The 24699-nt window shown below is 42.7% G+C and overlaps 1 protein-coding gene across 3 annotated transcripts in view; it reads left to right on the top strand.

Annotated features, from left to right (window-relative positions):
* The first annotated feature begins 1457 nt into the window (after positions 1-1457).
* LOC108163886 overlaps positions 1458-24699 on the top strand; it is a 37237-nt gene continuing 13995 nt past the window's right edge. The window contains exons 1-3 of one of the 3 annotated variants that reach the window (XM_033393328.1): positions 1458-2112; positions 2380-2432; positions 19029-19830. In XM_033393328.1, the coding sequence (XP_033249219.1) occupies positions 19801-19830 (30 nt within the window). In that variant the 5' untranslated portion in view covers positions 1458-2112; positions 2380-2432; positions 19029-19800. The remainder of the gene's footprint in view (positions 2113-2379; positions 2433-19028; positions 19831-24699) is intronic. The other 2 variants (XM_017299403.2, XM_017299405.2) reach the window with 2 other exon arrangements.

Here is a 24699-nt window from a genome sequence, read left to right as displayed (position 1 = left end):
TGCACGTGTATACTTTAGTGGAACACGTGTAAAATCAACATGTTGCGCCTTGGAATATGTAAATATACGTTACCCGTTTCCTGCGCCATACACACACATATTCACTTTCATAGACTATGTGACACCCCCCCACACCTCTCTCTCTCTCTCCCTTCTAGTTGAGACGACTGCCTGCAGCTGAGAGTCATACCCACACACCTTTCTCTCCCATGAACACTGGGTCTAATATTTATACGAACACACATCCCCTCCAGGACAAAGTTTGCTCTTCAATAACTTAGTATGTGGCCTACAAAGTGATCACAAAACAGTTTGATTACTCAATAATGCAATTATAATTTCGAAATCCATATTTTGTGAGGCAAACTCTAAAATACTCGGTAAATTATGCGTGCATTAAACTTCTTAAAGAAGCCCATAAATTAAACCATAATTATAGAAATACATTCATTAAAATTATTAGATTACTAGGGCGATACGAGTAAAATATCGACGACGACTCAAAACTTTCATATATAATAGAGAGTCTGTTGTTAACATTATCTGATTTAAATATTAATAGGTATCTTATTTTATTTTGCATTATTTGCACATGATAACTGTATCCCTCCCTGCTGTTGGAAGTGTGCGAATAAGTGTAAGACTCAGTGTACAAAATATACACGCACGAATATGTACAAATATTTCTTCAACAAGTTTGCAGTGTGTCTGATTTTTGAATTTCTCGACTTTAGGGCCCCCTCTTCTCCCTGCTCCCCCCTCACCGAAATTCAGAGAAAATGTAACAAAACAAACAGTTAAACAAACGCACATACAACTCGTAATAGACACACACATACACTCACCCACTTAGCGTGCTGTCTCTGTCTCGTACGCTCCTCTCATGAAAAAAAACAAAACTTCTACTCCAACTGTATGTACGCTGCCCCCCACTCCACCGCACCTAAGTGCTCTGTGCCAGTCTCTCCGCGTGCTTCTGCTTTTTTTTTATTTTTTTTGTTCTTCAATTTGTTTGTAAAAATAAAACTGTTATTTGTGAAAGCGCTCTCTCCGACGGTTCGTTCTCTCAGTAAAAGAAAAGCGAGCCTTTTTCTCTCTTTCACACTGCAAGAAAATATTGAAGGCATACATAGGAGCCGAAACACTGGACGGAAATGATATGGCAGGGGGAAATTATTCTACTCTGCAGGAAAACTCTCATCTGAGCTAAAATAAGCTCCTTTCAGTATGAAAATATCTATAGCTTATTAGCTTATTTTAATAAAATATTCAAGCATGATTGTATATTAGTTATTTTAGTATATGATTTTATAAATTTATTGTGATGATTAATGTGTTCCCCGCACGTGACTTTCATCCGTTTCTTCTCATATTCGACACCACAGTGCGCCCCAGCTGGCTTTTGCTTTTGCCTCTACGTATACGCAACGTGTGCAGAGAGCACAACAACAGTTCGAACGAAAGAGAGTCAGCCAGCGAGAGAGATAGAGAAAGAGAGCCAGTGCGCTCTCACTGCCGCAGTATTGTTGCTGCCCGAGTCAGGCGGCGCGGCCTGGCCTGGCCTGCCTGGCCACATGGACTTTTCCAGGGGTATTTCATCTGTGTGCCAATCTCGGGCCCCATTCAGTTTCATCTGAGACTTTTGGCGCAGCGGTCGATACACAGAGGGAGAGAGAGAAGAGAGAGCTCCATTGAACAGGGCCCCAAGAATACGAGAAACTCAAGCAAAAACCCCGTGGATGAACACCAAAGAAAATCGAAATTGAATATTTTTGTGGACATAAAATATCTATAAACAATAGCAGTAATAGAGAAAGTGGAACGAACTCGAGTGTGTTGTTGCTTAGTGTTGTGCTGCTGCCAGAAGCGAAAAGGAACTTGAGTGGAGTGTAATGCGGTGTTGAGGAGGCTCTGGGCTCTGCATTTTGCCGTCGCTAATTGTACATACGGTCCCGTACGCAGTGCAGCTGACAGGCGACCATCAAAAAATCTGCCCAGAAGGAGAGAGCTCTCCTTCAGTCCGCCCCCAAATTCAAATCCCGGGAAATTATTGGCCTGCCAAGCCTCAAGCTGGGCGATTACCGCAAAATGACACGTGTCAGGCGCATTGTGGTGAGTGAAACCCCCCGTGCCACCCCACACAGCAAACCGTACTTCTTCCTGCCTTTAAAATTGAACAATTTAAACGAAACGAAACAAAATTCCACCCGACACAAAAAGCACAGACATATTTCACCAAATTTTTGCGGGAGATACTCTCCTCCGGTAGCATGCCTTTTGCCTGTCCCTGTCTCTCTGCCAAATTGAATTTCGCATTTTAACGCGTTTGCATGCTTACTCTGTATCCTCCAAGAATATCCTCTAACCTCTAACCCCCAGCACCAAACCTACTTCATCCTTCATCCTGCTGCTGTCTGTTCTTCTGCCCCTCAGTGAGTAATTTTACTGCTAATTTTATATTTATTTTCATTTTCCATCGAATTTTGCGCTCTTTGAACTTTTTCCAACATTCATCGATGGCGCTGCTTGTCGACATCGAACGGACTCTGCCGTTAATTCTCTGTTGCCGCAGGATATTAAGCGTGAGCTTTTTGACCTTGTCGCGAGGGGCAGTGTTAGACCTCTATCCAGAGGGCAGAAGGCGGGAACTGTTGATCCTGATTGTTGGGGAATATTTAATGTAATTATTCGAAAGGTAATGTCTTAGATCAGGTAGAATTTATTCACTTTTTTTGTGGGTAGAGTTGATCAATCAAATAGGAAAGATGCCTCAGATACGATATGGCCACTCAAGTGGAGGTTATATCTCATATTTGCTGGGAAAATATCTCTCAGTTGAATAAGAATTGGAGTAGAAATAGATCTGAGTGTTTCAGAAACATTCTGTTCTATCTAGAGCCAATATGAGGCTGGATATGACTTCAAACAGGAGATCTCCCAGAAATGCTTCATATTTTTGAAAATATTTCATCTATTTCGTAAATACTGCTGCAAAAGTATCTCCCAGATCCCCTCAAGGTAAAACTCGCCTTCCATCGATAACCAATATGCTCAATCAACGGGCAAATACTTAGGGTAGCTGGTCACCTTCTGTGTGCCTTGGCACGAATTTTTATTTTACGATTATTGCCTCCTGAAAATGCGAACCGACATCAGCAGCAACAACATGCACGTGATGTACAGAGAATCAGACCCCTGTGTGTGTGTGAACGGGGGTTTCCCTTTTATGCGTTTACTGGCCCAAATTCTTGAGGTTAAATTCAAGCCCAGAAACAGAAACAGACACACCAGACCAGACCTTATCACCATCTCTACTGCCACTGTGAAAAGCCAAGTTTGCTGCCAAAAACAGACAGCGGAAACCCAAAGAAAGAAAGAAATCTCGCATTAATTTCCAAACAGTCTTTATCTAAGCCTTGAATTTGGCCAACTTTTTGGCTTGGCCAGCATATCCACAAAACCCGCAAAAAACCAACAACAAAACGAACGCAGAGAAAATGAAGAGAAATCAACCAGAAAGTGTGGAGAAAGCAGTGAAAAATGAAATGCAAATGCAGTTGCTGGAATTTCCGCGGAATTTTCCTTTTTTTTTGAATCTGAATTTTTTAGCTCTTAGGCTTATTTTGGGCCAACGGCAACGGGCTGCAACAAGGCGCAAAGGTATGAAAAGCCTGGCGAAAAAAGCGTCGGAAAATGCCGGAAAAAATGGGTGGCAGCAGAACAAACAAAGGAAAAAGTGGAAAAGGGAAAAATGTCAAAACAAGCTACTAAAGCGATTGGCGTGACAGAACGGAACGGAACGGAAAAGGCGGCAGGGAGATGGGGGATAGGGAATTTCGGGGCCAATATCAAGCATACGCCAGGTTGGACACAAATTTGGGCATGGAAATGCGTTCATGCTGAAGTTGATTGAACCCCGGCGGGGGGAGGGAAGACTAGGAAACGGGAATGGAGAAATGAAATTTCATAAAAATGCGAAAATTTATAGTTGAAAAGTTTGTCCGCCGAGAGGAGAACCCTATCCCATCTGTTACCAGGCTAATATCTCAGCAAAAACTTATCTGCCGTACAACTTAATTTGTCCAACTTGTACCCCGAAAGTTCAGCCATTAAAGATCATCAATCTGCCCCTCATTATTCAAACTGGCAGCCCCACCGCCCCCACTACTCTCCACCATGCCTCTCTTCGGGGGCACATTAACCTGTTGTCGGGCATTCGCATTCGCATTTCAAAGATTCCTTTTGGTCTAAGACACATCCTGAAGATACAGCCGCCACACACACAAATCAAATTTAAGAGGCACTTGGAAAGTGTCCTTCGTTTGCTCCACTCCGCCTCCGCCTCTCAGAGAGGGCGTGGCCTTTAGCCATAGCGCGTCACGTTTATCACAACAGAGGCAATAAATTTCATTCGCCTTGTTACTGGGTTGCGCCACCAACAGCAACAGCAACATTTTATGGTCTCTTCATTTTCGACAGCTGCAAACATTTGGATTCGAATACTTTTGCATACTCGATGGAGCTCCATGCTGCTCTCCTAAGTCAATGCACATTATTATCCGGAAAACCCCCAGCCCTGTAGAGAGAACAAACATTTTATTTAGGCATTTTGATTGATGGCCATAGGCTTGACATTCCTTCCATGACATTCTTGCCGGAAGAAGCTCCACTTCCACTCCACTCCAGCGCCATCCATCCACTCGAAGTAGAGGCTCCTTCATGTTTGCTCGGCGTTTTAATTAACGTGAGTGAGAAGGGGGTAAGGAAAATGTGTAGGGGGGCGGGCATGTGGATAAGTGTTGGGGCAAGGAAAACTATGCTGGGGAAACAACTTTTTGCCAAGGCCGCAGGCATCACCCACAGAAAATATTATGGTTTCTCTGGATGGATGGATGGATGGATGGATGTGGATGGATGGGTGTGAAACGTTTGCCCTAAGGTCTGATTAAGGAGCTTAGTTCTCACACAATCATTAGGAAAAATTTTGTGTCTAGGCGGGACTGCAGATGATGGCAGTGCAGCTGCTTGATGATGGATGAATGAATGAATTGTGTGTGGTTTTCCCCCAAAAACCAACCCATAAAAAACCTCGAAAATCTCTTCCTTTTCATTCACAAATCTCGGCAATTACTAGACCACTTTGACTACCCAATTTTCGTTGGGGGCAATCATCCCGCATTACGTATACGCACTGTCATACCGCAGCACTGAATTTTAATAGCCTAGATTATGTACCAAAAAAACGGAATGAAAAAAATAGAATCTACATTGCCCTTTTTTCTCTGTCGCTCTCTCTGCGTAAGCATATTAAAGTTATGGCCGCCCCAATGTCCGGTTATGGCACGGACCACACGGACCATTAGGCAGGTGCGATGGAGGATGCGCGAATTTTCCTTGCCTTTTTTTTGTGCGCTGCGGCTCCTGCTGTTGATGCCACGGCTGTCGCTATAAAATTGAAGTGCCAAAGCCAGCGGGGTGTCAACACCGCAATACAGCAACAACAATAGTTGTTTCCCAAAAGCAACACAAAAGGCTGTCAAAGGCGGAGGAACCAGCCCGCTTGCTGGCCGACCAAATTGCTTTTTGCTGTACAAACTGCTGGCCAACACACAGCGCAGTTGCCGTGGCAGTGGCAGATCCACAACAGCCAACTGTCAACGGGAGGCAGCCAGCAGCAGCAGGTGGCAGATTAGAGATGCCTTCCAGTCGTGATCGTGAAATTGAAGCTGAAATATGAGAAACTATCTTTAAATGGAACAAGGATTGGGTATAATGGTATTCTAAATGGTTTCGGCAGGACTTTCTGAAGATTTTTGTAACTCATGAATAATTAGGAAACTTTCTGTGCACATTTTTGGGGCCATCATTCCCTAGAAGCATCTTGAAATTCTGCTCGAATCTCGACTTACAATCTTGACCTATCACGCGCCCAACTCGAGGGCAGAAACTGGAGGAGGACCTTGTCCAAAACGTATAAAAAATATATATATATCTCTGCCTACCGGTATTCTGTGTATAAATTACCTTTTTTTTTTTGTGGGCTAAGGCTCCACGCGCACACTTTGGTGTTTGCATTTGGGCCTTTTAATTAAGCTAAACAAACGCACCGCCGCGAAAAGAAAACAATTATATACACATCCGGAAAGATCCTGTAGAACATTCACACTCTTGGAGATGAATTATTTGGTAGAGGGGAGAAGCAGCCCAAGTCGGGATTCAGAGGAGGGAAAATGCTATGCTGCCGCCTGCCTGCCGCTTCACACTTCATTTCATTTCAATTTGAAGTTCTGCGCGGCACAGGGCCTCCTTTTTTTATTTTGCTGTCTGGGGGGGCTGGGGCTGCCAATTATGCCAGCAAGTTGCTTTATTATACGAGTACTACCCTTATCCGTCCAAGCCGTACCGAGAGGTGCCTTCTCCCGGAATGGCAGCTATTTCTTCACGCAATTCCACGTAATTGTCCTCGTCGACGTCGTCTTGGTGTTGCTTTATTAAACCTTAGCAGCGCAATCACCCAAATGAGCGCACTCTCACATACACACATACATCTTGTATGCGCACACACCTGTACAAAGTTATAGCCAGAGATATATCTTCCTACCAGGCGAACACACAGCTACTAGGGTACGTGCAACATTTGTATTTAAATTTGAATGCTGCTGCTGATGCTGCCGCATATGCTGCTGCTGAAGCGCTCCTTCACCTTGCATACAGACAGAGACAGAGGCACAGAGAGGCAACAGACACGTATCCATACACAGAAATCTCACAGATACACTCTAGCACAAATACACTCACGTGGGGCAATACCATGGGGATACACCACCATCATCACATTACCCGAGCTCTCAGCGCCGAGCAGAGCATCAGAACAGCTCAGAAGACGCAACAATTTTGAGCTTGAGACGGTAACTAGAACATGGTTTGCCTCGAAAGTTGTGAACAGATAGAATCCTGAATATATATAATCAAAAATTGAATGAACAGATAAGGGCATGTGTGACAGAAGTTGAAGAATTCATTAGATATTCACTCCAAATTCCAAAGATGATGGATGAAAAATCCTTGCCATCTGCCATAAAACTCCTCCATAAAAAGCATAAAATATATCTATCAAAACTCCAAAGAAAATGCTCTCCTAATTCACTCAAAAACTTTTGAGAGTGAGCAATTAAACTGTGAAAATCATTAGGTTTCCCGGACAAACATATTCCTCTAGGCAAATGACTCTCAAAAGTTTTACTAAGCGGGAGAGAAAGAGAGGAATTGCAAGAGAGATGGGGTGGAGAAAGTCTCTCTGCCTTCTCGGAGAGCAAAACTTAATCAAAGTTTGAGGAAAGTTTATTTGCAGACAAGATTTGAAGCCACCCACAAACAGGCAGACCCACTTGAATGCTGCTCAATGCCATGTCCATTCAACCTTGTGGAGCACTTGGCCAGGCCAGGCCAGGTCCCCCCCATCGCCATTCCTATTGCCGTCTTGTACCCCGAATCCCCGAATGATTTCTAACATTACATTTGGGGCTTAAATGCGTTCACATCAAACTATACAACACGTTCATATTTCTTACGGTTCGTTAGACATTTAATATTAAAGCAAATTGCTGACTGAGTTGCTTTACCTCTCCCCTGCCGCGTACTCTCTTACGTCGCTTACCTTTGTAGCCTTCCCTTTGGAGGGAGGGCATGATGTTTTTGGGGAGAGAGAGAGAAACGCACTCCTAACTCATGTATGTATTTATGTACTGGCTCCAACAACTTTCTTGGAATGATACTCATATATCTTTCATTAGAAAGATGGATCTGCAGCTTCGGCACCTTCTCTTCTCAAAGTGTATATGGCAATCGAAGGTTCATTTCTCTGAGTGTACGCGTATGCATTCAGGTAGTTTTTCTTAGGCCTTTTTCTTGGGTTTTCCCGGGCACACATTCCTCAGCCTTTACGAACGCTAAATGATATGCAAATAAAAACGTGGCTCGAGTACGTGGAACACCCTTCTGGCTTCATGTGTGTTTGGGTTCGAGGAATCCCTCCCCAAAGGAGCAGCGCATTCGAGTGAAGCGGATCCCAGTGAAAGCCAAAGAAAAAGCGTTTCGGGGGAAAGCCCAAAAGAAATCGCGATTTTGAGGGAAAGCTGAAAGGAAAAGCCCATTCGCGTGAAGGCTATTTAAATTCAAATTTAAATCGTTTGCTTCATTTGAGCGGCGTAAATTGCGCCCCTTCGTGGCATATGTTCATACTGTGGGGCATCCCCAGCGAAAATTTTTGTTTTTTTCCCTTCAACTTAATTAACATAATTATGAACAGAGCGAGTTTCGAGTTTCGCAAAAGTTTTGCTCATCTTTTTTTCCGCTGAAAAATACTTGAGCACTTTTTTCGGAAAGGAAAGGTGAGAGTTCTCTTCAAAAGGGAGGCATGGAAGAGGGAGAGCACGGAACCCACAGCTATTTATCTTGAGCGCCGGCTCTCTCCCAAAAGTATGCGGAATAAGTAGTGCCGCAGAAGGATTTTCCAGTAGCAGCAGCAGCAGCTGCCGTCGCTTCAACACCCCCTGCCACACACACATAGATGCAACACCCTCTCATACGCGTAAAGAACTTCTGCAGCATCACACACACGCACACAAACACAGAGAGATGTAGCTCTAACACCCACACTGATGCACTTGTCGAGTGCACTTTCCACTTTCACTTGGCGCTCGCTTGTTGACTGCTGCCGCTGCCACCCTTCCATCACCAGAAGGAGAAGGCCCCCGCCCGCTCTACTTTCATTATTTGCGTTTAGCTCACGCAAGACTCACATTACACACAGATACACACACACACACACACACACTGAAACACAGAGAGTGAGAAAGAGAGTGGGACACACACACTAACACTAACACTAACACGTGCACAAAGCACTTTTCATTGTCATTTGCGCCTCAACGTATGCGCCGCCTGTGCCCGACCCAATGCATTCTGTCGCCTCTAACGTCTCTCTGATGTCCATGCACTAAAAATTCCATTTCAACAGCCATTTCGTCTCTCGTCCTACTCTTTGAATGGGCATTATAGCCCGTTATACCCCACATATATCAGATATAGTAGCTGATTATTCAGATGGGCACATAAAGCGTTTATTGAGTGATTCTTTGCTGGAAAGCTGATTGAATCTGAATGTTTTTTATCGAGACTTGAAAGTGGAAGATAGTAATGTCGGGGAGTCGTTCGGAGGATGAGTGATTTTTTATTACTTGGGGAAAGAGGAAAAGTATTCACTTAATATATGCATTTTGCATTCGCATTCATTAAACCATGAAAAATCATTAATCGATATGAATAATATATGAAACTATCAATATATAATACAAAATAAACCATAAACCACAAAGGCACAATAAATATATGCAACGATATCATGATCTTTTATATTTACCACACATAAATCAGATAATAATCTAATCAAATATATTTTCAATGCAAAATTAAGCATACAACATATACTTGTAAAAAGTAAGAGATTTTATTAATACCAAAAAAAAGCAGTCATATAAATTTTAAACCATATGAATCAGATGCCAGTCATTACATAAATAAAATTAGTTTATAAAATGCATTGAATGTATTTATTCAATGAAATATTAAGTATACGACGGGTTATTGAAATTCAGCTAAGAAAAGATAAGAAGACATAGTATTTATTCAGCTAATATTCTACGAAATTCTATGGACATATTGATATATTACTGATAAATGGATCATCTAGAAGTACCATTGCTACCACCTTTTCTTTCTATTTTCCATATTTCACAGCCAAAACGAAAAGTGCATATAAGCTTCGCCTTTTGGCGCTTTAAGATGCTCGTATTTTTGGTCATTGTTTATTCTTTTAGTCTGACAACATTTTGTGCTTACTAACTGGTCACCCTATTACCATTCCCCCTCATAGCCTCTGGCCATTCCTACCGTTACCTCGTTGACCACCCTGAAACTCAGGCTTTCCTTCAACGCCGTCCATCCCTTCCCAACCCTATCTGTGCAACTTATGCAGCAAGTTTCTGCCATTTCATCCTTTTGTATTTGTATTTGACACTAGTTTTTGCTTCTGTTTCTCTTTCGGGTAGCGGGGACATCCAGTTTTTGTCATGTTTGTTGATTGTGAAAGTTGCTGAAGCGCTTTTTAACAGTTTTCGTGACACTTTTCTGTGCCGCATGCCCAGTATGCACAGGCCAGAGCCAGAGCCATGGCATTGGGGCATGTATATTTGATGCTTTTGTTGCCGCGGGGCAGGACAGGACAGGACACGACGGCAGTGCCAGTGATAGTTATATGGCGACCATGGGGGGATACAGAGAGACAGTGCCGGACATCAGTGACATGCCCAGGGATGACCTTAATGCACAAGTGACATGTTCGAGTGGAAAAGACACCCATATCCCACCCCCAACCCCCACCCACCCGTTTGGAATGCATATAATGCAATTTTCCGGTCATTTTAAGCGGCCAATACGAAATGAATTCCATGAATAATTCATTAGACACGAACAACTGCAACAGCAATTGCTGAGGGGAAAACGGTAAAAAAAGAACGATTATCAATCAATTGAAAAAGCAATAGCAATAGCAATGGAAAATGAAAATTATGATGGTTAAATGGAGGGCAAGAATCCCAAGAATCGCAGCAATGCAGTGGCTCGATTGCGGTTCCTCATTTTAAACCATGTGCTGCCCGCCCCCCGCTTTGCGCTGGTCGCATGGTTGCATGTGGCAAGGACTTTGGCAAAGTTTCCTTTCCCATTGCCGCATTCCATTTGAAAATCGTTTTTGATGTTCTGTTGTGGCCTCCGCCCATCCCCAACCCCATCCCCACCTCAGGGAATCTATCAATTTTCATCAAATTGTTGGGAACGTAATGAGTTTTTGTGGCCCCGGCTTATTAAGTGGCCTCTAAATGGAATTTTCCCCAATATATATTTATGTTATTCCTTCGACAAAGGAAACTGCACCTGGCAAGCTTCACTTCTGAGCGGTTATCTAGAGAGAGAAAATATGCAATAATTGGGTATTGCGAATGAGAAGGGAATTCGAATGGATGTGAACTTATTTGCAGGTGGTCGGTCAGTGGGTCTCCGGGGAGAGCCTGTAGGTGGTCTTCGGGTCTGGCGAAAGCGCAATCAATATACAATAATGACATCATTTGTGGCCAGTTAATTGTTGTGGCTCTTTTCAGTCCAAAATTTATACGAGGGAAAAATCAAGCACCATTTTCCCGTATATGTTTATATTTAACAATATATGTACTTTGAACTTTAGACATTTACGAATAAAATATGCAACTATTACTCAATCAGGCATTACCTCACCTGGCCACACACACACAGCAGATTTCCCATCTCTAAATGTACAGATATATTGGAAATACATATATGTACATATATCTTTTCTTTCGAGAACAAATTATGCCCCATAAACATCAATCAGCGTGCGATCTTCGTTTCAATTGAAAATGTACTCGAGAATTGCCAGCTAATGGTGTATTTTCAATTCAATATTGGCATATACATACATACATATTTATATTTATCTTATGGATATATCTATTGTGTGGCTGTACCCTCAGGATAATATATTATCTGCTTGATGCGGTCGAAATGGAAAACCATTTGGGGCATTCATAAATGTTGTTGTTTCTTCGTATTATTTATTTTATTGAAACCTTTCATGGCGTAATATATGTGTGTGTTTGAGGGTTTAAAGGGTAGAAAAAAAGGCAGTTTTCGGATAGAAGAAGCTGGATATATCAATGGATATATCCTTTTAATGTTTCTAAATTTTTTTAAAACATTTCATTATGTTAAAAATAGGTATGATATTGCTTAAATTTGTATATAATCATTCTGAATAGCAGTCATTAGTTTTTCGTTAGATATATATCAGCCTGAAAAGATCGTTCCATTATAGAGCTAGTATCTTAATATCGTCCAGGGTATTTCCGATTCGAAATAATCTCCCATAAGCCACCATTTCTTGTTGTTTTTATGCCATTGATAAAGCATTTTTCAATTATGCTATATATAATTTGCTGGCGTGCTTTAATTAATGCACCTCCCACTCTCTCGCACTCCCTGTGTGTGTCCGACCTTTAAATAAATAATGTTATTTAATTGGAAGATTTTTAACGCGGTTTAACCACACAATTCCCCTGGGAAGGAGATTTCCAATTTCAATTTTATGGGAATTAAATTGAGGGAGCCACACAGGCCCCAACAGAACACACCTACTACTTTGTGGTGGCTCTACCAATGCCACTGATCTGTCTGTCAAAACTGTCTGTCAAATTCCGGGTCGCTGCTGACCTCAGAAATTGATGCCAAAATCATCTCCATCATCATCTGGTTTTACCTAGAGAGCACCTCCCCCCCTTTTCAGCCACAATTTTGGGGGGCGGGCTTTGTTTGTTGGCTTAATGTAAAATATTGTGTATACGCCGAGTTGTACATTAAAAGCTTTGTGCCACAATAAGCAAAACATTCTCTTGTTATTTATAGTAATTTAGGGAGGGATTTTCCTCTGGTGGGGCAGAGTGCAGGGAGATCTATAATGTGTGGTCGTGGTCGTGGTCGCTTCTGCCTCTACTTCCGCCTCCATGCCGTCAGGGATGTGGATGGTGCTACGAATAAAGTGGCAAGTTTTTTGTAGGTGGAATAATTAATTTGAGGCTGGAAATCTGCTGACAACAGGGGAATATAGATTAAATATTTATAAAAGGTTGAGTTCCATTGAATTAAAGAGGTGATAGAGAGACAGAAAATTAAATAAAAATCAAGTAAATTTTTCCTATAGAAAAGTATTCCTAGAAATTGTCTTTCACTTGCTATTATTTGTAATTTTCTATATATTTATTGTTAACGGTGCATTTGCCTCTGGATTACTAAGACTATACATGAAAGACTCGACAAAAGTCTTTATTTAGTTGTAAATCTATCAAAGGGATACGAATAAATTCAGATAAATACAGAGAAGAGTCCGAGAATTCCGGAAAATCTCTAGGCACACGACCCTTCACGGAATGGGTCATAAGCACTTGAACCTACTCTTTGTTTATCTGCAGATTAAGGGGACGGTCTCTGGTTGCCCCATTTACTTTGATCTTTATCAGAAATCGAACGTTTTGCGGTTCTGTTTATGGAGCTGCATGCACTTTTGCCATCGTCTCTCTTCGAGTCTGCTGCCAACCATTGTCTTCCCATTGTCTCAGGGTTAAACATTTTTGGGGTCCCTGTTTATTATTGTAAAATGTATTTTCATGTGCAGGCGCACGCTGTTTGTTTTAATAATTCTATGAACGCGCGCTTGCCGACTGTTTTTGCCTGCGTGGTCTTGACTTTTACAAGGTGAAAAATGTTCTCTGGAAATGTGGGCCATAAATTTGCACTGAAATTACCCCAGAGAAAAAAACACAGAGGAGAGACAAATCGAAAAACGAAGCGAATGACAGGGAAATGTCTCATTCTTCTAGTCATTTGTTGTCTTCTTGCTGTAAAACTCTTCGAAAGGGGGTATTCAGGTTTTTCAAAGCAGAGAAGGAACCATTTTGGAGCCTACAAAATAGATGTACAGGCAGACTTCAAGGGTATTTAATGCTTCGACCAACCCTAGATGCCTGTTTTCTTTCCTGTTTGTTTATTTACATTGGCTGACTTTCGTTCTAATTTGGCTTTTATGCCTCGCTTTACAATTGAACAAACTGCTGTCGCTTCTGGCCGAGTTAACTAGACTTGCTTCAAACGGGGCAGTGTAGACGGGGATGGGAATGGGAATGGGAATGCCACTTTCAGTTGTCTTTTGGCCATCTTTTTACTGCTTCTCGTCGTTCTGTATTCTGTCTGGGCAATCGCAAACATGTCGAACATTTTGTTTGCCTCACTGGGCAAATGCCTCCGTCTTTAGCCATGACTCCTTTCGGAACCGCGGGCCCTGCCTCTACTTAGCCATGGACCTGCTTCTTCTGTTTATGGGGGCCGTAAGCCGACGCGTCTTGGGCTTGAAGTCTGTTGGCCATAAAGTGTTGGCGCCATTCGGCGGAAGTATCTCGAATCAACCAGAGATGAGCCGCCAAATCAGCTGGAATATATCGTAGTAAATAAGTTCATGTTGCTGAGAGACTGGCGAGAGGGTTGTGGCTCGAGAGAAATTTTTACTCAAACCAGTGGAAAAATGTTATGGGGAAAATGTCAGTTATGAAGAGATTTAGTAGGTAGATGGATTCGATATTAAAGGCTTAATTGACTGAGAGAATTTCTAATTAGGAAAGAGTTATACTGAGACTTCAACTCTTGCATTCCTCCGCCCAAGAGAACTTAGACATAATGGAGTCCCTTGAAAACTTTCTCCACAAAAAGCATGGCTTTATTGTAGAAGTACCATCCACTCGTACGAGTGTCCAAAAGTTCATCTCCGACACCAGCAACAGAAAGGGAAAGACACTTCAATCTGAAGGACAATCCGAATGCCGGTGGCAATGGGCGGACATCTACTGTACCACGAGTATATTTGGCATTCGGTTCGGGCATTGTTGCTCGCAATTTTCGGAGAAATACGAGAGGAAATGGCAAAGGGAATGAATGGCCCTGGCAATGAAAGTAGAGCTGCCTTCAGGGCTTACCAAAGGCTCAGGCGCGCAGTCTTTTTCATGTCCTGCCGTAAGAGACAATTTATTTGGCTCTGCTTTAAGCCGGGTCGAGTCTGCTCTGCGTCGCTTCAAGCCAAAAGCATTTATTATTTTTCTTAATTAAATCTTAATTTTTCCTCCGTACGTGAATATGTGTGCGTGCGTGGCCTTAAAATAAATGTATGGCTGCTGCATTAAAAGTGTTGTATGCAACGTGCAGCAACAATAACAAAAATTGCAGGCCAAACGACAGGCAGTTAAAGCTTGACTGCACCATCGCCACCATGTCCCCAACCCCATTGACCTCCCCACCGGTGCTACAGTGAAACTCATTTAGAGGGGAATGGAGTCTGGAAGGAGAGGAGACTCTGGGTGGTGGGTGCTGGGTGCTGTGTGTGGTGGGTGGTAGAATGCCACTAATTAAGCCTAATGGCGCATGAAACATGCATTAAAACTAATGTGCATCCACCGTCGTCGTCATCGGGCCCCGTGAGGGTGGAGGCTGTTGTCGCATTGGGGACGCCAACGGAAGCAAGAGTTGCCACCGCCATTGCCAGTGCCACTGCCTTGCCCCATTTAATGATCCCCGCCTAATTTTATGCTACGCAATATTTCGTTGTTGAAGTTTCGTTGGTGAAGAACGTAGTACTGTGGAAGTTTTGATAAACATAAAAGAAAGGGTAATGCTTCGCAACGAAGGTTTAGATACACTTTAAGATGGATTTTTCCTGCAGAAATATACTCTCCAACGGAAACTTTAAAAAATTTGTGCACAATCTAATGATTGACATGCATTCAATCAGATCCTTTGGCAGCTTCTGCGGGGAAATTGATTACCGCAAAAGTCGTTGGCCAACTTTCAAGTTGATTGCAGTTCCTACACCTATCCCTTCCTCTCCTGTATCCTCCAGGGAAGCCAACAACTACAAGCGATTCGCTGTCAAGGAGCGGCGAACCAGCCACTAATGAAACATTATGACTGTCGTACAGCCCAGCCACCGCCACACCGCCACAGCCACGCCACACAAATCCACTAAAAACGTTTACGGCTTACGTGCAGCATGGGGCTGACTGCTGGGACCAGGGTCCATGCCATATAAGTGGCACGTACTAGCAGCAGAAGCAGCACCAACACCACCACCACCATCGACTTTGGCGGCAACGTCAAAAGCCACAAAAGTGTCCTCACAAATTGCTTGGGTGCAACACGTTCTCACTGCGAGAGAATAACTGGCGCTGTTTGGCTGCAATTGATTTTCCCTAACCCCAAACCCCAAAAAGTGAAAAAATATCTTCACGAAACACACAGTTTAGGTTCTCTTTTCAGTTTCGAGAGAGAGAGAGAGTGGATTTCTTTTAATATAATCAAACAATTCATATGCTTTATGGTTGTAGATTTGCGTGTCTCTCTTCTGTGATGTTTTGCCGCTTCATTGGAGCAATAAATTTAAAATTCTCTAGAAAATGCCATGAAAATGATACGAAAATACACACATATGACAATGATATACGAGTGTGCGATGCGGTGCAATGCGAGTGGCCCTGCCTGCCCCGTTTGCGTAGCACTTTATGAAGCAGCAGCAGCAGCAGCCACGGCACTCGGCTCTCAAGCGGAAGCGACTTACGCACGGCTGCATTCGGGCCGGAAGTCAGCCAACGGGAGAGAGAGATAGAAACAATAAATGTCAGATGCGAAAGCAGCAGCAGCACACGAACGAATGTCAACATGTTGATAACAATATACAAGAGTCCTTCGGCTCGGGCAGGAACAGGAAGAAAGAATAACTTTTATTTTGAGCAGAGAAAATAAAAATAGGAAAATCTGTGGAAATGTGGGAATGTTGAGCTTATGAATGGTTGCATCATAAATTACATTTAAATGCCTTGCATAAAATAAAGGTTTTCCTAATTTCTGCAACAGATACGCCTGGAAAGTTTTCCCAGCCTAAGTGAATGCAATTTTTCAATTGTTTTGGGCCACAACTAAATGTTTAATTTATTGAATATTTTCATCTATAACTTAACTTCTCCAAAGAGCCTCACTGATTCAATTTTTTTATGGGACTACTATACGGGGATATATTCCTAACATCGTATTCATGTTGCGGCTCGTTTAGTTTATGAAACCATCACTTGTGGCAGTTCCATCCGTAGTTTGACTTCCACGAGTGGCTCTTATGGCTTTATGACGCAAGTTGGGGCCAAGCGTTGGAGCACACTTAATGGCTTAGATCACACTTTAGTTCATGGTAATGTTGGCAGCTTGTACCCCACAAAAAATACACAACTTTCCCATCAGCAGAACATAGGGTTTCCGTTGCAGTTGCACTTGTTTGATATACTTTATGTTTCACGGGGGATGCTTTTTATGGTTGGAAATACTCGTATATGCCCCTTTTGTCTCCTCTGGTCAGCAGCAGATACTCCACAATTTCTGTATGCCCCCAAATATGCAATGAGTTTTGCTTTATTTTTCAGTGCTGCATGGCATTTTTTGAATGCTACATTGTCTGGTGGGGGGGAAAAAAAATGGAAAATCATTTTTATGAAAACAATAAAAGCTTGGCCGCTTGGCTGCTCAGGAAAAACGAACAAGGAACACAAGAAAAAACTTCACCAAACAATTTTGGCTACGTAAAAATTAATGAAATTTATGTTGACTGCTATATCAAATATTTCCCATTGTTCCCAGGAGTAATATTTTGTATGGGAATTGTTTTCTTTTCTTATATACATACTCGTTCATACTTCCTTTTTTTCGTTTTAATTTATAGTAGTTCTGACGTTTTTGGGGAGTGTTGGGGTTCATGGGAAAGCCAAAGCCAAGAGTCCCGACAATGGCTAAAAGTTTGTGCATTGTAATGCGTTCTAAAGACCAGAGAGCGCACACAGTGAATGCTCCCTAAAGATGACTAAGGCGAACGGCTAACAAATAAATTCTCTTTGCCTTCTTCTCTACCTCGCCCTCTGTCTGCTATTGTAGATTATGTGTGTGTCATTGGCTATTTAAGCCAAAGCCCCGCTTAGGGGACAAGTTTCATTCTGTTTTTTTGCTTGGGGAAGGCGGGAAGCACAGGAAAGTGGATTGTGAAGCAATTTCGGTATCATTTGTCTTCCTCAGCCCACTATGAAGGCTAAAGCTTGGTGTAATTATACGTATGCAATACTCTCGCAGATAGAAAATAGCTTTTCTTTACTTGGGGATTATGGGGACTCAGATCCTCTTGCGTTTTGGGCAGGCAACGAGGTATATGTTTATGTTTACGGAAACGTGTAACGATTGCAAAAGCTAAGCAAACTATCTATCAAATTCTCCTTCTTTAACCTCTCATCCCAATGAACCCGAGACTGTAATCCAACCAGCACTCCTTCTGTGAATATTATGCCACCTAGACACTTTATCCGTCGTGTACTGTGTGCTGGTGTGTGGCATGCATTTTGCATAATAAGCTGCTTAGAAAGAGAAGCAGGAGCAAAGAAAAAACTTGCCATAACTTAAATTGAAAATGTTATGCTATTAACACTCTACTCGGGGCTTGCCCCTAGCCACGAAGGCTTGCTACTTTAGCAAGAGCTAAAATTTGCATAAGAAAACACAGTCATGTTTAAAGTGTCTGCAGAATACCAAAACTCCTTCCCTCTCCTTCGCTGCATGCATCAACATTTTGCATAATAAACAGATTAGTTTTTAAAGGTTTTACCACCTCCTCCCACGCATGTGGTATGCACACAACAATTACACCAACAATAGCCCAACAAAACACAAAGTCAAAGCCATATTTCCCCCCAGTACATGTAATTAGAAACTTTTGAATGTGCCTTGCTTTATGTAAATATATTTAAGCATCAGACTACTTAACCTACATACAAAAAGTGTGTGTGTGTGTGTGCCACTGACACACATATGCACTGCATAAGCAGCCCAAAAATATGCAGCAAACATGTGTCATGTTATAAAAGCACCAGCACATATGCATCTAGCTAACACACATATAGCACACACACACAATGCACACATACAGCACAAGCATGAGAGCACTTACAAGGCTAAAAGCACAACCACCAACCCACCAAATTGGCACTAACAACAAAAGGAAAGCAACACCAAAACACAACATCACCAATAACTACACCAACAGAAGAAAAGTTACAACACTAACAAAAAGTAACGTAAACAAGTACCAACCACTAAAACACAAAGAACAATTGGCACTAACAAAAACAACAGCTACACCAACAACAAGCTACAAAATGTACACCAACAACAACATGCCAACGAAATGTTTAAGCAAGAACTGCATTTTCTAAAATATTGTGTGTGTTTCTTCTTTTCTTCTTCTCCCCCGAACACAACACTTTATTCCAATTTAGCGCTTGGCCTAAAAGTACGCTGCATCATTAGTGTCAGAGCGAAGGACTCCTCCCAACAACAAAGACACCAACAGAGCCAAAAACAACAGCCGTCGACTGCAGCAGGGAAATTGAAAATGTATGCTCATTAGGAAGACTCAGGACCCAGAAGACAGAAGGCGGGTAGGAAAAACCAACGGCAAAAGCGCATTACAAGGATCCCCGAAACGACAAGTTCCTAAGTCAAACAGCGGCACCAACACCAACCAACAGTCAGTCATAATTACCCGGCAGCAGCACAAAGGGGAAGCAGATGGGCCGAAGGACAGCTGGCAAAAGTCAAGGACAAGCTTGAAAGTATTTCGCGAAAGCATGAACCGAGAGCGGCAGGCCCTAGCAAGTGACTTCTGGTATTCCGCCAACAAACTGAATAAGATGCCAGCCTCCTCAGCGAGCTGATGCGCCAATAAATTCTGAAAATAAGACAAATTAACAGAGAGCTCGCTGGCGAATTATTGCCAAGGAAATTGATAGATTCGATTAGCAGTCCAAAAAGCATAAAGTAAACGAAACACATCGACAGAGAGGAGGAGAGCGAGAACGACATCGACGACGACGACGACGACATCTCCAACAAAGACAACAACCGGAGGCTGCTTTAATTTGTCAGACGTACCCGTACCCGTACCCGGGCCCCCCGCCTTGACACACGACCACCACCGACGAAAACCGGCTGGAACGCCCTCTCGGATTTCCGTAAAATTCATCGCTTTAAGCCAACAAACAGCGAGTCATGCCTGAGCAGGATAATTACGATGATGAGGTAATTTCTTTTGTTATACTTTATGCCTAAAGCCAGAAAACGATGGAACCTAACCGAACTGAACCGAAACGAAAGCAAAAGGGAGACAAACAAAAAATAAATTCTCATATGTTTTAAGCCCAAATATAATTAAGCATAATTAATTTTAAAAACAAATATTGTGTGTTTACGTGTGCTCGCGCATGTGCCGGATGACAGAGGTCCTTTGGATTAGCAGAGAGTATTCAAAATTCAAACAGGAAGCAGGGATTAAAATTTCAGATTGTTTAATGACTGGAAAAGACTCGGAATGGGAAATGACGTAAAGATATGGTTGAACGGTTTCACCAACAATTTTATTGAGACTTTAACTTGCCACCTTAAAAGTACTTCAACGATTACTAATCGGAAACTATCAGACTACCATATTTCACATAAAATGCATAGCTAGCCAGAAGTCTACTCGGAAAGAAGTGACTGATGAGCTCCAGCCATTCTCTGACACGTTGGGAAATCCCTTTCAGTTTGCACGAAAGGAAACCCACCTTCCCCAATTGGGCTTATTATTAGCTCCACTTTCCCAGAGAGAGAGCTGACTAAGCTCTTACACCGCCACTTCAGGCGGCCCCCACCGACTCACTTTGATTCCAACTTGTGTAAGTGCGTCTACGTCCGCCATCGTTGAGGCGGAGGGAAAAATTCACTCAACGACTTCTCGCAACTTGAGCTTTCTCTCCCAGGCACTTTCCTTCCTCGTCTGCGCTGACTTTGATGGTCAACTTCCATTCCATTCGCACGCTTCGCTGCAGAAGCGTACTTTGCGGCTCTGTGGCATCAAGTTTGCGGCTGGCTTTGCTAATTGAAATAAATTCCGCATGTTATTCAAATGCAAAGCGCTGACAGTGCTGACAACAATTGCGAAATTGAATTAGCTATGCATTGCATGGGTGGGTGCCGTGCCGTAATGTGTGCTTTGCATACTAAGTTTGTCTGTGATGACAGAGTGCGAGGAGTACTGCAGGAGTGTGTTGCAGAAACTGGAAACCGGGGGAAACACTGAAAATTCGGAGTGTCGAAACGGTTGCAAAGATAAACAGCCAGTCAAAATGGCAATCAGGCATTCAAGCGGAAATCAATTAGATGGCATTCGATCCACGACGAATCGATGATGCCCAACGACACGACACCTCGCGGATAATGCGCAAATTTCTGAAGAAAGTCCTGCCCATCCATTTGGGAGCGTTGGCGTTGCAATCTATTTTGACAGTGCTGCCAATCTTAGTTAAGTGCTGCCAATCTGTTGCGATAATGACAAAGGGGCGCCGACAGGTGCAATTGTGCATTTAAGTGGCGATAAAGTGTACAATGAACGTCAAACAGTTGGTGGATTGCAAATGATTGTGGCAGGTTTCGATTTAATTGCATTTCTATAGGCATTGTTGGACTGTTGTATAATTATTCAAATGGTAGAATTACCTGGAAAGATTTCGCCCTTCTACAAATTATTTACTGCTATACGTACATAAATCTTCCGTTCCCAACAAACTTGTACACACTGTTTATGTAACTTTTACTTAATTACTCTGTAATTTTCATTGAAATCTAATATCCACGACTGTCAGACACCTGTCGTAAGACATTCTGCAACTATTATTTCCGCCAAAGAACTCGGGAATTGTATCTTGAACTCAAAACCAGAGTCGTGCCCCAACCCCCTCGACACATCGCTCTCAATTGTGTCAGCCGTGTGGCATATTACATTTTTATTTTTGACAAATTCATGCAACTTAACGACCGCCGACAGGCACGGCGACACCTGCAGGAACAGGTTAAAAAATTGGAAAAGTGAAAAGAGAAAACAGAAAAATAAGCAATCATGGCCGTGTAATGGAAGCTCAAGTATGTGTTGACACTGAGGCACACAGGCTCAGACACACATACACACACGTGACAGTTATAGCAAATGCTGTGCCGTTATGGCCTTGAGCTAAACTGCTGTTGACAACGGCACCCAATGCTAGATAAAGTGGGATGGCAGGCAGGGACGGGCAGGACATAGAAGAGTACTTCTCCTCGCACAAACATAGGTAGAGGAACATAGACCGTGGCAGACAATAGGGCTGACATGCCGGAAAGCCAGACGACACACAAGGATGCAGACAGGCACCGCATCCTTGTTGCAATCGTCCGTACACGCTGAGGGACTGTTTATGGATTTCATGTTTGGCAGGAAGGCAGCAGGCCATAAAGATTGCTTTCTAATGTCGTCTGCCCCTGTCCCCTGTCCCCTATCCCTGATGCAAACGGAATGACAGTGCAGGGCTCAAGGTTTTCTTTTTCGAATATTCACAAACGGAAAAGGGAAAACGGAAAACAGAAGCCACGGAACGAAGATCAAGCGCAGAGTGCAATAAGTCTGCTTCCAATTTATTGGCATTGAGTGATAGGCAAACAATTTTAGCGTCCCATTTCTGTCAAGGTTGAGATGGCTCTTAAATGCCGCTCCTCTAAGGTGAGAGGTCACTTTCCAGTTCAAAGCGAACCAGCTGCTTTTTAATACGATTAACTCTGCCAACATCCACCATGGCCTCTGCCTCATCTGGTCTCTGGACCAGATCCCATGCCCGAGTTAATTGAAAACGACACTTTCACTGTGCCAGCGGGATACTCCTTTCCTGCCCGACACCGCTTTGTGCCTCCTGCAAATACGATAGCTGGCGTCCATTTTTAATGCGCTTAAAAGTATGGAGGGGAAGAATTTCAACGCTCACAGCTTAATAACTATGACAACTTATGCAAATAACTGGCGGCTTTTACTGGATCTCATCTCTCACCCTATCTCTATCCTCTATCCATCCTCTTTTAAACTTTTTGCACCCACTCTCGAAGAGCTGGCAGCCAAAGTTTTCCCGAGCACAAACCGCAAAAGACAGCTAATGCTCTCTAGCTGCTCTCGGGATGTGTGTCGGGGCCGGTGTCAGTGTCGGTGTATCTGTGTGAGCACTCCGCTTCACATTATCTCTGCCCCATGGCCAGCTCTGGTGGCAAGACTTCATTTGGGTATTGCATTGCTTTTAAGCTTTTTCACTGGAGTTGAATTTCTCCGCAACTTCTTTGCGGCCAGGGCCGGCCCCAGGTGGCTTTAACAGGAAAACAGGAGAGAGAGGAAAAAACGAGAACATTTCTGGTTTGCTGTGGATTAAATCTCAGGTAACCGAGAATTTAATCAACTCCTGGCTTTTCCGTGTACGTGTTGTGCCCTCCCCTGGGGAGCCGAACGAAATCCATCCAAACGAAAATGAAATGATAACAATGTTGATTCAAAATCCCCAGATAACCGAAAGTCAGCAGAAAACAATGAGAAAAATCGCACAGGCAAACATCATTAAATGGGAAAAACCTCTTTACCTCTCCGGCTACCTCTTTTCCACTGTTTCCGTAGCGTGCTCGCTGACATACAGTTTTCTCCTCTGGTTTTTTTGTACACTTAAATCGCTATCCATTTCCATTACGATTTCATACGGTCGGTTCGTGCATTTCATTTTCATATGTCAAGTGGTGGTGCATTGTGTGCAATTTTGGTTACAATATTTTTCCATTCACGCCGCAAAGTTTTCCCAGGCAGTGGGTGGAGAGGGGTGGGAGGGGTTATCCGTTGGTTTATTGCAGTTCTGGGAAATGGAATGGATCTCTGGAAGGCCCGGAATCTGAAAATCTTTGGTTGGAATTCGAATTGGTAAAGTTCTCTTATTTATGGTCTTCTTATTGATTGGTTTTTTCTTTTAATTCATGATTTATCTCATGGGATTAAATGGGATTTAAAAACAGGGCTTATGGTGTGTATTTTGTGTGGGAAACATTTCGTAGGTTGACAATAAATACGATCCAAGAGGACGAACCCTTTGCTGGCTGGAAAAAAGAAAGTCTCTGGCTTCCTACCTTATGGAAAATCGCTTCATGGATGAGAGATCAGTTCACTCTTTAGTTCTTTATCTTTTGACCTCTTGAAATATGAAAAATAATCGTCCTATACATTTCCCCTAGAGCCCCGCCTTGAGCAGCACTGTTTTTAACTTATTTCTTCCGGCTGTAATTTTCTCATTTTAGGAAATGAAATGAAAAATATTTGTACGCTCAAGGCTCAAAGCCTAATAGCAGGGCATTAAAAATTTATAGAAATTAATAGCAGGCGCTCGCATGTGCTCTTCCTTTTCCTTTTTGTTACCAAGGATGTCAGGACGGCAGGATGGGCTGCCATCATCATGTCCCTCAATATCCCTCCAGGGCGTCATGTCAGGAAATAAACTCATTGAGTTGTTGCGGCAGAATGTTGGCCATTGCGTTGGCAAAATTGATGACTGTCATTATTTTTAATTCCTTTAGCGTTAACAGAGCAACTCATCAAGTTGAGTGTTTAAATTTCATTTATGCTACAATTTTTGCATATTTACTTGTCGGCAGAGGGAGAGAGAGAGTACGAGTACTCGTATCTTCTCTCTCTCCAGCAATCAAGGAGAGTGTTTTGCTCACTTATGTATGTAAGTGTTTTAGGCATGGGAATATGGATATGATATGCCAGGTCTTGACCCTCCTGTAGAGCATAAATTCTCATTCAATTAAAGGAAAATGAAGTATACGCCGCATGCGCCCGCAAGAGCTCATTTCTCGTGTTATTATAATTATTATTATTATGGTATTCCTTGAAAAGCGAAGGGATATGGAAAGTTGCCTGAAAGCGAGTGGATATGGAAACTTTTCGAAGCCGATGCGATGGTTTATGGAAAGTTCCCCCAAAAGAGAGACAGAGAGCGCCCAACCTCAAAGCGAATTTTCCCCCAAAAACACTCTCTGCGGTCTCTATTGTAGTTTGATAGTTTAGTTTATGTTGTT

The sequence above is a fragment of the Drosophila miranda genome, chromosome 4 (genome assembly GCF_003369915.1).
Source record: "Drosophila miranda strain MSH22 chromosome 4, D.miranda_PacBio2.1, whole genome shotgun sequence".
NCBI lineage: Eukaryota > Metazoa > Arthropoda > Insecta > Diptera > Drosophilidae > Drosophila > Drosophila miranda.
Note: the sequence above shows the minus strand (reverse complement) of the source record. Positions and strands in the feature narration are given on the sequence as shown.